The sequence below is a fragment of the Nerophis ophidion genome, linkage group LG02 (assembly GCF_033978795.1).
Source record: "Nerophis ophidion isolate RoL-2023_Sa linkage group LG02, RoL_Noph_v1.0, whole genome shotgun sequence".
NCBI classification, from domain to species: Eukaryota; Metazoa; Chordata; class Actinopteri; order Syngnathiformes; family Syngnathidae; genus Nerophis; species Nerophis ophidion.
The window spans coordinates 36,889,852-36,902,470 of record NC_084612.1 but is presented as its reverse complement, the minus strand read 5'-3'; the positions used below and the strand labels follow the sequence as shown (position 1 = coordinate 36,902,470).

Genomic DNA, 12,619 nt, shown 5'->3' with positions numbered 1-12,619 from the left:
ATGTATCCCCTTCTTCTGGACTCTTGTTGCTCATATAACATTTAATTGTGACGCTCAAAATTAATCCGCAATAACACTAATTTAGTCGTTTATTTCTCATTGTGTCCTATATGAAAAAAACAATTTGATTGTTCAGAGTTGACCATAAATTGGTGTTACAAAGGGAAATAAACGTAATCATCATGACCAGCGATTCAGGAAGTGCACACCCTGAAACATTCTGTTGCCAAAGTACTTTTGGGTCTTCCATGAGCAAAAAGCCAAACAATAGCAGTCACCTTTTTCCTGTTCCACAGCCTCACTCAATTCCGGTAACTTGGATCCGCCTATGCTTTGGTTACGCATCAGCTTGTGCTCCTGTGGACACACACACATTAAAAGACACACGTGCACAATAATTTGATCGCAATCGAGATAGTGTTTAGGTTAAATCAGTTTTCTACCTCTCTGAATTTAGACAGTTTGGGCATCGTAAGCTCCTTGAGACCTGAGGATTTAAAGACGCCATCTCTGGCTTTGTCCGAGTTTGTGTCCTCTGCTCCGTTTCTGGGGCTATTGCCTCCAACAGCATCCCAGGAAACAGCCCTCATTAGTGGTGGAAAGGCTCCAATGGTCTTTATCTCGGCTGTGCAGGGGGCCTGTTGCGTCGGGGGTCGGGGGACGGGCTTGGCGACCCCTGTGGCCGGGGCCTGATTGGAATTTCGCCCTGAGCCAGCTCCTTCATCGCTTTTATTGGTTCCTTGGGGACTTTTGGGTTCACAGGGTTCTTTTGGAATGGCATAACGTGGCATTAATGTCCCAGAAGAGACTTTTCTCTTCTCTGTGAGCTTCCAGTCTACCACCAGTCTGCTGCCCTGAGAGTGACCACATCATCACAGTCAATTCATTTACTTGCGTTGTTGCTGAGATTGCTGTACTCAGGATGTTTTTACACTCTTTTACATGACTTATGGAATGTTTGGTTTAAGCAAACTTGGTTAATAAAAGGAAATGAAGTGATGGAATGTGTTATCTGACCTCCTGATCCTGAGTCGGCGCATCCGTTTGTCCTCTGACTGAGGCAACATCCAGATGCTGCAGGAGAGGGCGACACAGACAATGTAGATCAGAAACAGTCAAGTGCACTGTGGCTGGAAAAAGTACTTGATAAGATATCAACAACCTAGTTTTTGTAGCAGAGGTTCATTGTAACAGACAGACAAAGAATATTACAACAATTTAAAAAAACAGCTATAAATTGATTTAATTAATTGAAGATATTTTTAACTTACCAGAAGTATTATTTTATTTTCAAGCAAAAAACTAATGCTTGTGGAAAAACATACTTTTTTTTTCACTCATTTAGTACTATTTTTCAAAAAGGTGCTGCTGTTACAAACATTAGTATCAATGGGTTGTTGTTTTTTTTTTCAAAATAAATTGTCCACTTCAGTCTTCTTTTCTTTAAAATGTCTTCTCTCAAATATAATGTCATTTTTTTTCACTGTCAACATTTCCTTTATAAAGGGTCTTAGTAGGTTTCAGTAAGTACAGTTTTATGAAAAACATTGAAGACCTATTGCACATCCATAAAGTAGTACACGTTGATCTCTGTAGAGTTGTGAGTGTTTGTAGCCTTTTCACATTTTTTGACAGGAACTTATCCCAGGTTCTGGACTTTTTCAGTATGGTTCCATTCACTGTACAAGCCCTCCACAATGGCTCCATATCCGGGTCCTGACCCGAATTGTGACATTGGTGAAAACATAGTTTCAATTATGCAAACATTTAAAAGCGAAACTTAGGTTTATGCATTTGTTCTGAATAAAGAGAACAATCTATTTTGAAGACCTATGACAGTCATATTTAAGACTTTTAACCACATTCTTTATAGATTTTTGAAATTTCAAGGCCTTAAATTCCAATTTTTGGATTTTAGACATTTAAAGACTACCTGGTAGGTACCCTGTTATAATGTCCAGCCACAGATTCCAAGTAGGAGGTTGGAGCCTTTCTCATTAGTGTCTTGTGATGTCTTTCCTGGAAGCTGTAAAAATCACCTTTAGACAAATAACAATTTTCTGTCTGTAACACTGACATTATGGGCCTGATTAAACTAAGATCCAAATACCACGTGTTAATCAGCCCGTGCAATCCATAAAATAGCTTTTTCTATTAGTGGGCGCCTTGCGTGTGATCTACTAACATCACACATGCTATTCATAACAGGTGCAGACCACCTTATTTAAATGAGGTTTTTGCGTGAACTACGCAGATTTCACTGAATCTTTTACTGCACATTCATGTTATCATGCCCCTACAAGACATGTACCACTTTTAATGGGCATATTAGCAGCAGTACGGTGCATCCAAAAAGAAACCCACATTTTTTTGTGCGCTGCAGAGTGGCTGCACTTACTGTGCTCAAGACGCAAAGAAATGCATACTTCAATAATAATTATTTCATACAAGAGATATGTTGATAATATATATTCCATGTGGAAAAAATTAACATCATTAAAAAATGCCAGCAGTCACCAAAACACTATACAATTATAAAAGGATGTAGCTAAATAGATGATATCTTTCATATTTTTTTTAATTTCTGACAAACCATGCAAAAATGTTGACACACACACACACACACACACACACACACACACACACACACTCACACACACACACACTCTCTTTTTCCCGTCTGTCATTGCGGCCTGAGCACAGCCCCAGCACCAATCCTGCAGCAATGTGTGCAACAGTGTTAGTTTGCACTTACTTTGCAGAGATGCTAAATGAAACGCTAAATAGTACTTGCTAAATGGTGATGAGTCTTAATAAATCACATTGCATGTGCTTATTAATATGATTGCATTTTTTCCCCACGGTAATGTGGATTTGCATATTAATGAAGACAGAGACGCGCAATGGATTGCACGTCTTATCCTGCTCACCAAACAGACACAATCCACTTTGCACACATTTAGTAGATGAGCTTTGCGTGTACAATCAAGTTTTAATACACGCAAACCTTTAGTAAATCAGGCCTTATGTGTCTCATTGCAATATTAGATCAAAGCACTTTGGACATAACTGAGTGTACTTCTTCCCAAAATGATTTTTAGTTTTGCAAAACTCCCAAAAATATGTATACGATCTAAATTTGAGGAGACAAATTGTCTCCAATAGGGCTGATGTATTACAGTTTTTTACAGTCGCTAGGACACATGTTCACTTTTTCAAAACTCTTCACAAAGTTCTTCCAAACCAACTTTCAGTTCATTTCACTTTCAAAATGCACTAAAACTAGCAAATCACCACATAAATGTCTCAAATCAACTCAGTCTTCCAGAACACTCACAACGGTTGACAGGCAACAAACAGACTTTTTCACCCACAACACAATGACCTAGAAAACACTAACAGTTAGCATTTGACAATGTTTTCTTGTGTAAAACAAGGACATCTCTGTATAATTCACAGCAAAATATATGTTACTGGAATGAACCAGACATGATGCAGAATGCTTTAATATATTTGATGTCTTTTATTATTTGTTTTTTGTTTTTTTGCACTGAGTAATTCCAACATACAAGAATTTGTACACACACCATCATCCACTACTCAGCAGTTGTCTCCTTTTGTAATGTAATTAAAAGAGTAACAGCTGTGTAGATGTTAATCTACAATGAGAATCAGCTGTGGTTGGTGGAATTGTCCAAATGTTTTTATAGCATCTAATTTTACCATTTAAAATATATTTCATAAAAATATTCCTGTGGAATTGTAGCAAATTGCTGTCTTATTCAAGTTTGTGTTGTTATTGTTCTGAACTTAAGTTGAACAGTTTTAAAAAAACAGAATGGAAGCATGTGCAAATTAGCCTGTAAGTACACAGATTTTTGGCAAATGTTGTGTCAAAGTGAGAAAATAATTAATGTAATTTGAAAGATGGAGTCATTGAATGCATTTGTGCCAAAGCAATGATAATTGATCCTCAGTTTAGCCCATTTATACTTCTGTTGTGCTCACTGTGTGAAGAGTTTTGAAAAAGTGACTGTAAAAAAACTGTAATAATATTTTTGATCTGTTTTTATTTATCATCTTTGACAAAACCAACCAGGTTTTTCCAATTAAACACCCTCCATACTTGTGAGCTAGTGGAGGTCAACTGGGTTTAATTGGAGAGAGTTTTTTTTTAGATAAACACCGCAATTTGTTTTAAACTTCCCCCCGCGACCCCAAAAGGGACAAGCAATAGAAAATGGATGAATTCAAGTTTACCTGACTAACAGACTGTGAGCTGTAGTTTACATCAGGGAATCCCAAAACTGGAACAAGAGAAGCAAACAACAGCAATCAGTCATAAAAGTAGACACTCACCTTCAACATGTGCATGAAAGATTAATCAATTCTTAATTGTTTTATTGTAGTTTTGTCTTCGTATAAATATGGTATCCTTTACTCGCCTTTTCCTTTTATAACTACCTGTGGGAGAGTCAGAAAGGCTGCTGGTAGAACGGCGGCCTCGGCGCATGAGGAAGCGGTCGCTGACCTTTTTGGCTTGTTCCAGAAGCTCCAGATTCTTCTGGCGATCCTCCTCAGAGAGCTGCATCTCCGGCAGCTTATCCTTTACCAGATCGATCAAATGACCTGTACTGTCTGGGAAAGGCCGTACAAGCATCTAACATTTTCACTACTTTTTTCAGAAAAAAAGTTGTTTATGTGTATTACAGCACACTACCTACCAACTGTGGTGATTGGTCCTCCCGTGGAGTTTCTGGCCAGACGAGATCTGGGACTGTGTGGCCTACAACAAAAAACAACAACAATCCAGACTGATAGATGCTGTTGTAGTTAAGACATATTTTGTAAATTAAAGTTGGCTCTCACCTGTCCTGCTGTAGAGGACGTCCATCTCGTTGGACAATGGAAGCCTGCTGTGGATAGATGATCGTGGGGCCAGTCATTTCAACAGCTCCACTTTCACCAGGCGGACACTGTGTAGAAAAACACCAACACAAAGGAACATTCATGTAATATGAATGTTCCAAAAATAGTCCCTCTATGTGCTGGAAGTCAGCAATGCATGAGATTTGAGAGTACAACCCTGGAGATTATGCAATAATATAACAGTAGATTTTGGATTGTGTGGTTTCAGTCAAGCCTTGTGTCAACATATGTTTGAAAAAGTAGCTAATAAGTGCAGATCACATGGTAGATATGTTGATTAAATGTATCTAGAACAAGGGTAGGCAAAAATATTAATAATAGAAACATAAATTAGTATAAATACCATTTGTCCATTAAACTGTGTTTTAAATATATCTTCTTGATTAAGCACAATCGTGTTTTTTTTTTAATCATCTACGTGCTTTATAAAGCACCACATTTGCACACAAACTTTACATCAGGTTTTTGGGTCTTCATCAATGTATGTCTTGTAAAGTGTTTAAAAATTAGTATGGAAGCTGGACGAATAAGATGCCAAAAACCAACCACCTTCATGTGGTATTGGACAGAAAGGAGGACCTTTTTTCACCTCCACAATGTAAATTTGACAAAAATGTGAATCCTGTTTGATTACAATCAATGATCAATAGTGTATATATATATATATATATATATATATATATATATATATATATATATATATATATATATATATATATATATATTGACACATATACACATATATGTATATACAGTATATAACTACACATAGGTTAGGTCAGGAAAAAACACGGGGGCTATATCATCCCTACAAGCCTGTTTCGCAGGATTTCCTGCTCTTCAGGGGATATGTATATATATATATATATATATATATATATATATATATATATATATATATATATATATATATATATATATATATATATATATATATATATATATATATATATATATATATATGTCTTGATTGGATTATCCAGAGAATAGTGCTCGATACCGTGGTAGAGCGCAATATGTAGGTGTGGGAAAAAATATCCTGATGATTGAGGGAACCCCTCATGAAACAGTTCTGTAGAGATGAAGTAGTCTTATGATTTTTTCCCACACCTACACATATATATATATATATATATATATATATATATATATATATATATATATATATATATATATATATATATATATATATATATATACATATATGTATATATGTATATATATATATATATATATAATTGTTACCTGCTGACAATTTTCATTCTTGATCAGATTTTTCTCACTTTTGAATTTCGATTTGGTAACAGTTTCAGGGTCAGTCAGGGTGTTTTTTTAAGTGAAATTGGCTAATCGGAGTCTCCTCACTCATCTTTGCACAAACGTATGCATTGACCTGATCACTGAACGTTGTAGGGAAAATATTTTTTTCTCCAACGCTTTATTTATTTAATCTCTAATAAAGCTCACTTAGTCGTTGGCGGTTTTCAGATTCACCATCTTAGATTAATTTTACATTGTGATTGTTTGAAGCAAATAAATATAATTCCCTCGTGGTCACATGTAAAGGGAGGCATCGTGCTTCCTGCAGTTCCTTACAAAATGTCTGTCCTTTTTTCTCCCCGACACCTGATATACTTCTCTAAAGGGGGTTTGGGTTGTGTTTGTCCAATTTGATTCCGGTTTCTATGGTAACTTCTTCTCCACTGGCTTATCTGGATGATTATTGCCGCTCACAAATACCGTACACCCTCGTTTCAGGGCTCCCGTGTGTAACCTTGTATATGTGAGGTACCTTAAAACTAACCATTTATAGCAATGATATACTATACTAATTATATGATGGTATGCAGAATTATGATGGGAAGATTGATAAAATAATTTCATTAGGTATATGTGTATGCTAGCAATATATGTATTTAGTATTAAAAATATTAAAATCCTTCAAAGACATATAACAGCCTGCGCCACCTTTCTGGTAACCAGCCACAGTCAAAATGAATTGTGTGATTAATCTGTGTCTATACATGATTAATGCAATATTTTTTGTGATTAACCACGAGTCGTTAAGTTATTTTTGTAAGCCCTGAAAATAATATATTTTTCTACAGTACTTGCCTAGAAAATAACTTGTAGAGACTATCTTTGTTATCATTATTATTATATTTGTATAGGGTATGTGATTTGTATTTAATTGTAATTAAGAATGCAGTTGTTGTGGGTGGCATTGTGATAATATATACTGTATCATAGCTTCTCAGTACTTCTGTAATCAAAATAGTTGCACCCCTTACAAATGCAGGTATGTAATTATTGGTACATTTCTATCTTCTGTGATTTTCACCTGCCAATGATACTTCTTGAATCCATTATTTAGATCTATATCAAAGTTTAATTGGTCCTTTTGAATGTAACCCATTCTACATGTTTTTCTGTATAAATCTTTTGAGTTATGCTGGCAAAAAGCCCTGGGAGGAAATACTGTAAATGCATCCTTGCAAGGCGTTCCTCAATGCTTTGAAAAGGAGAAAAAGCACACCTTTTTTGGGAAGAGAAGCCTTGATGGTAACACTGAGAGCTTGCTACAACCGCGGCCAACTAGATTACTCAACTGCACCCTTTATAGACTCACATGCTTTGGCCTAATACAGTACGTGCACTTCAGAGAGGAACACAGTGTCGTGTACTCACTGTACTGGGAGAGCTTGAAGAACTGTCCAACTCCTCTGGGGAGTCTTCTTCTTCCTCAGGCAGTGTGGGCATGGTAGGGAGCAGGCAGGGGCGGGAGCGGGTGAGGGGGAAAACAAATGCACCCTCAGCAGGGCAGTCGTCTTTGGCGTTTTGGTGGAAAAGTGTTCTTTCTCTCTGCCGCACCTTATTTTGGAACAGCAAAACCACAAAGATTTTGCACAGGTTACAAAACTGATAGTGTTTTTATGACTTACAAAACACAGAAATTAGAGTTAAGTATTAGTACAATACCAGTAATGCTAAAGAGGATAGAATACTACCTCTTTATAAACAAATCCTAAAATATCACCTTTGGTAACATTTGCAACAAGCTGTTACTAATTGACAAGATACAAAAGATCTGTTATTAAGTGAGACTGAACTAAAATGCCTACTCTTCACCAGAGTTATGCTAAATGCTGATAAATTGAATACTTTTTCTTCAAAGAGTCAGTGATGTGCAAATCTTCAATCCAATCCACTTTATTTATATAGCACATTTAAACAATAACGTTTCCAAAGTGCTGCAGCCATGTTAAAAACAAAATATTAAAAAAACTATATTATGCTCCACCAATGACTGAATAAAAACAAAAAATAAATAAATACAAAACCAATATAAAAAAAAAAAAACAATATAAAAACAAATATGATTAAAAACAATTTTAAAGGGTAAAATCAATTAAAACAGTAAAATAGAAATCAAAGTGTATAAAAAACACAGAGGACAACAGAGGACAGAGGACCACACAACTCACGTAGTGTTAAAAGCCAAAGAATAAAAGTGGGTCTTAAGAAGAGACTTAAAACACTCCACTGTGGAAGCAGTTTGAACATGGAGCGGCAGAGTGTTCCAGAGCTTAGGGCCGACCACAGAGAAGGCCCTGTCTCCCCTGGTCTTAAGTCAGGTCTTGGGCACCACGAGCTGGAACTGGCTCTCGGACCTCAGAGCGCGCACAGGAATGTAAATTTGGATGAGGTCCGAGATATATTGAGGTGCCAGTCAATGTAAAGACTTAAAAACAAACAGCAATGTTTTAAAATCATTCTAAAATGAACAGGGAGCCAGTGCAAACTCTGAAGAATTGGGGTTATATGCTGGCGTTTCCTGGCCCCTGTTAAAAGTCGTGCTGCCGCGTTCTGGACTAACTGCAACCGGGAGAGAGCTTTTTGGCTAATGCCAGCATAAAGTGCATTGGAGTAGTCAAGGCGACTTGAAATAAAAGCATGCACGACTTGTTCAAAAAGGTTAAAAGATAAAAACGGTTTAACCTTTACTAAAAGACGAAGGTGATAAAAACACGATTTTAAAACGCCATTGACTTGTTTGTCTACTTTAAAATCACTGTCTATAGTGACGCCAAGGCTGGTGACTTTGAGACGCACATAATTTTGCAATGGTCCCAAGTCAGTGAGGGCCGGACCAATAACTAAAATTTCCGTTTTTCCCTCATTCATTATTGAAAAATTCTGGGCTAACCAAGCCTTGACGTCGCATAGACAGTTAAGAAGGGGTGTCAGGGGGCCGTGGCCTTTTGAAATCGGCATATAAATTTGGCAGTCATCTGCATAAAAAAGATAAAACACTCCATGTTTCTTAAAAATATCTCCAAGAGGGAGGAGATAAAGAGCGAACAGGATGGGGCCTAAAATAGATCCCTGGGGGACACCACAGTAAAGCGGAGCAGAAGAAGAGGTGGCGTCCCCCAGCCTGACAGAGAAGGACCTTTCTGACAGGTAAGATCCGAACCACTCTGGTGCAGTCCCCCTGACACCCACACAGTCTCTCGGGCGCTCTAAAATAATTGTGTGGTCAAATCTTGACCTTTGGGATCATTTAGCATTAAAAAGGAGACATGGATTTACTTTTGCTTATTCAGTACCCAGTTGGAGACTTCTTAGAATTTTGATTTTACTTGGAAAATGACGCACTAAAAGAGCATTTTTGTTCTAATGGAGTTTGGGTTGAAGTACAGTAAGTGACTCTTACAGGCTGAATGCAGCAATGAACTCCACAGGGACAGTTTAAAATAAACACAGAGGCCTTTAGATATACAAAATATAGCAAGTACATCCTGTGAGGGAATCAGACGATTAGAGTGGGTAGTGTAACCTAACCACAGTGTTGCTTGATCATCAATTTCGGTTCAATTCAGGGACTGTTTAAGTACTGCAGTTGAATTTTGCCATAGAGATGAGCATAAAAACACCCAAAAACACTCTTCATTCTTTGTCACTATTCATATTAATATCACAGCAGGGAATAACTGGGCACCGTATGGATCATTTTCAGCTTGCATATAACATGACTTAAAACAGGTGTGATGATAGTTTGTGGAAAACGGTAAACTCAAGTCTGAACCCTGGCATATTATCTGTGCACTGCAACATGAGGCATGTCCAGGCTGGTCGACAATTGTATAAGACCCTTAAATAGTGAAAGCGTGACTGCATGAAAACATGAGAGCATGTCGAAAATACAGGTCGGCACCCTGTTAGGTGCTGTTGAAATACAATATAAACAATAAATAGCATGTTAAAAAACAACAACAACATAAATATCAGTACAAACAGCAGTGCAACAGCAGGGTAAGCTATTGGGACAGATTTAATATCTTAATGGCGCAAAGGTAAAAACAGTTTTTGACTCTGTCGTGATTTTGTGTGAATGAAATCACTTCCCTGATAGCAGCAGGTTGAACAAGTGCTAACCAGGGTGAGAACTGTCTGCAAGAATTTTCTTGGCAGCGAGATCGAGCAGAGGGAGGCCGATAATCTTCTCCGCAGTCCTGGTCTCCCTCTGCAGGACCTTCCTGTCTGCAGCAGAGCAGGCAGCAAACCACACAGTTACACAGTACATCAACACTGGCTCCATGGTGGTTGGATAAAAAGATTCATGCAATTTCTTCTCAAGTTGGTTCCTCTGCAGCATACGTAAGAAGTAAACTCTCTGCCATGCCTTTTTGACCATTACTGAAGTGTTGACAGTCCATGTGAGGATCTAAGAGATATATGTTCCCAGGAACTTAAATTAGGTCATAGTCTTCACACATACTCCATTTACTACAGGTGTGGAGCATGTTCCCCTCTGTCTCCTAATATTAATGGCCATCCTCTTGATCTTTGTGGTGTTCAGCCTCAGGTTATTCTTTGTGTACAACCCTGCCAGCTCCTGTATTTCCTCTCTGTAGGTTCTTTCATCAATCTCCATGATCAGGCCCACCACATTATTTATGTAGTCGGCAAACTTGAAGACGGAAGAATGGGGACGCAGTCATATGTATATTGACCGTACAGGAGGGGGTTCAACATGCAGCCTGACTGACAGGGTTGATGGTCATATTTGACCCACTTTAACAACTTTAGGTCGGTTGGTCAGAGAGTTTTTTTTTTTTTTTTAATTATCCAAAAACAGGTTAGCTTCTCCACCAGGATGTCAGGGATGATGGTATTAAGGCCAAGCTCGACAAACAGCATCCTGGCATAGGTACACAGAAGTTTCACAGTTGTGGGGAGCAGTGGTGATTGTGTCCTCTGTCGACCAGTTTGGCTTTTAAGCCAACGGGGCCAGAACCAAGCTCTGGGAAAGGCAGGTTTTGATACTTTGGAGAACAAACCTTTCAAACACTTCCTAACCAAAAACAACAGTGCAACTGTTCTGTATTTGGGGACTGGGATGACAGTGGCTGCCTTAAGAATGGGCAGCACTTGGACTTGTGCCAGGGATTAAATGAATATCCGTGTCAGGGACACAGTTGCAGCGATTATCTTTTCAAATGCAACAGTTTCGGCGTCCATCCTCTTCTTCAATTTCTTTGTTCCTGATGTTTGCCCTGTGTACTGTTGCTTGTAACAGGAGCAAGAAGCTCCTCTTACTAGGGTTGGATGATTATTCTAATTTCAATTTCGATTTTGATTAAGGCTTCTCACAATTATGAAAAGAAAAAAAAAAGATTAATGGGCCGCGCAACGTGCATACAAATTCCGAAGCTTGTGACAGTGAAAGAGATGATGAGCGATTGAGTGAAAAAAGACAAGTTTGAGATGTCACCGTGGTTTCTACTTTTTATCTGATTACATCTATCCACCCATCCATCCATTTTCTACCGATTGTCCTTCTCGGGGTCGCAAGGGTGCCTGAAGCCTATTCCACTTGCATTCGGGCAGAAGGCGGAGTACATCCTGGCTAAGTTGCCACCTCATCACAGGGCCAACACAGATAGACAACATTCACACTCACATTCACACACTAGGGCCAATTTAATGTTGCCAATCAACCTAAGCCCAGGTGCATGTCTTTTATTCATTCATCTAATAATCATCAAACTCAACAAAAAAGGAAGGCATATGATTTCTATCCATTTTCTACTGCATGTCCCTTTCGGTGTCGCAGGGATGCTGGAGCCTACCCCAATTGCACTCGGGCGGAAGACAGGGACACCTCCATCCCGAAATAAACAATGTCAAGATAGTCACTTGAAACGGCGACTAAACTACAAAGCTAAAGCTAATTAGAACAATCCATACACCCACAATACATCTGATCTGCTTGTGTTGTTGTGAATGACATCCTCGATGTAGGATCAATGTACAAACAGCAGTCGCAACTTGAGATGCGCCCACTTTTTTTTGTCCAGCTGAGAACACCAGCACAGCACACTTCCCCCACATCCAGTCTGAATGCGCTAACAAAATAAAGGTTTCCAAAAAGCACCTAAAACAAGCAAAATTAAGTTAAAATCACTTATAGATACATTTACACATTTATTATGCTTTGACATAAAATATTGGTCAACATTTTCCAAATATGTATTGCACCAATAAATGGGAGGATTTTTTCATTTAACAAACAAATATTTTATTAAATTATATTTTCCACAAAAACACACTCCATCCATCCATCCATTTCCTACCGCTTATTCCGGTGGTAAAATAAGTGTAAAAGGTAAAAAACTTAACTAAT

At 38.0% G+C, this 12,619-nt stretch overlaps 1 protein-coding gene across 2 annotated transcripts in view; it reads right to left on the bottom strand.

The window, feature by feature from the left end:
• The window catches only part of mrvi1 (murine retrovirus integration site 1 homolog), a 66,909-nt gene that overhangs the window by 37,847 nt on the left and 16,443 nt on the right, over positions 1–12,619 (bottom strand). For both annotated transcript variants that reach the window (XM_061882915.1, XM_061882925.1), the window contains 8 exons: positions 7,618–7,800; positions 4,870–4,976; positions 4,725–4,786; positions 4,465–4,638; positions 4,261–4,307; positions 1,018–1,074; positions 444–854; positions 279–357 (listed from right to left, as the gene is read on the bottom strand). In XM_061882915.1, coding sequence (XP_061738899.1) covers positions 279–357; positions 444–854; positions 1,018–1,074; positions 4,261–4,307; positions 4,465–4,638; positions 4,725–4,786; positions 4,870–4,976; positions 7,618–7,689 — 1,009 coding nt within the window. In that variant the 5' untranslated portion in view covers positions 7,690–7,800. The remainder of the gene's footprint in view (positions 1–278; positions 358–443; positions 855–1,017; positions 1,075–4,260; positions 4,308–4,464; positions 4,639–4,724; positions 4,787–4,869; positions 4,977–7,617; positions 7,801–12,619) is intronic.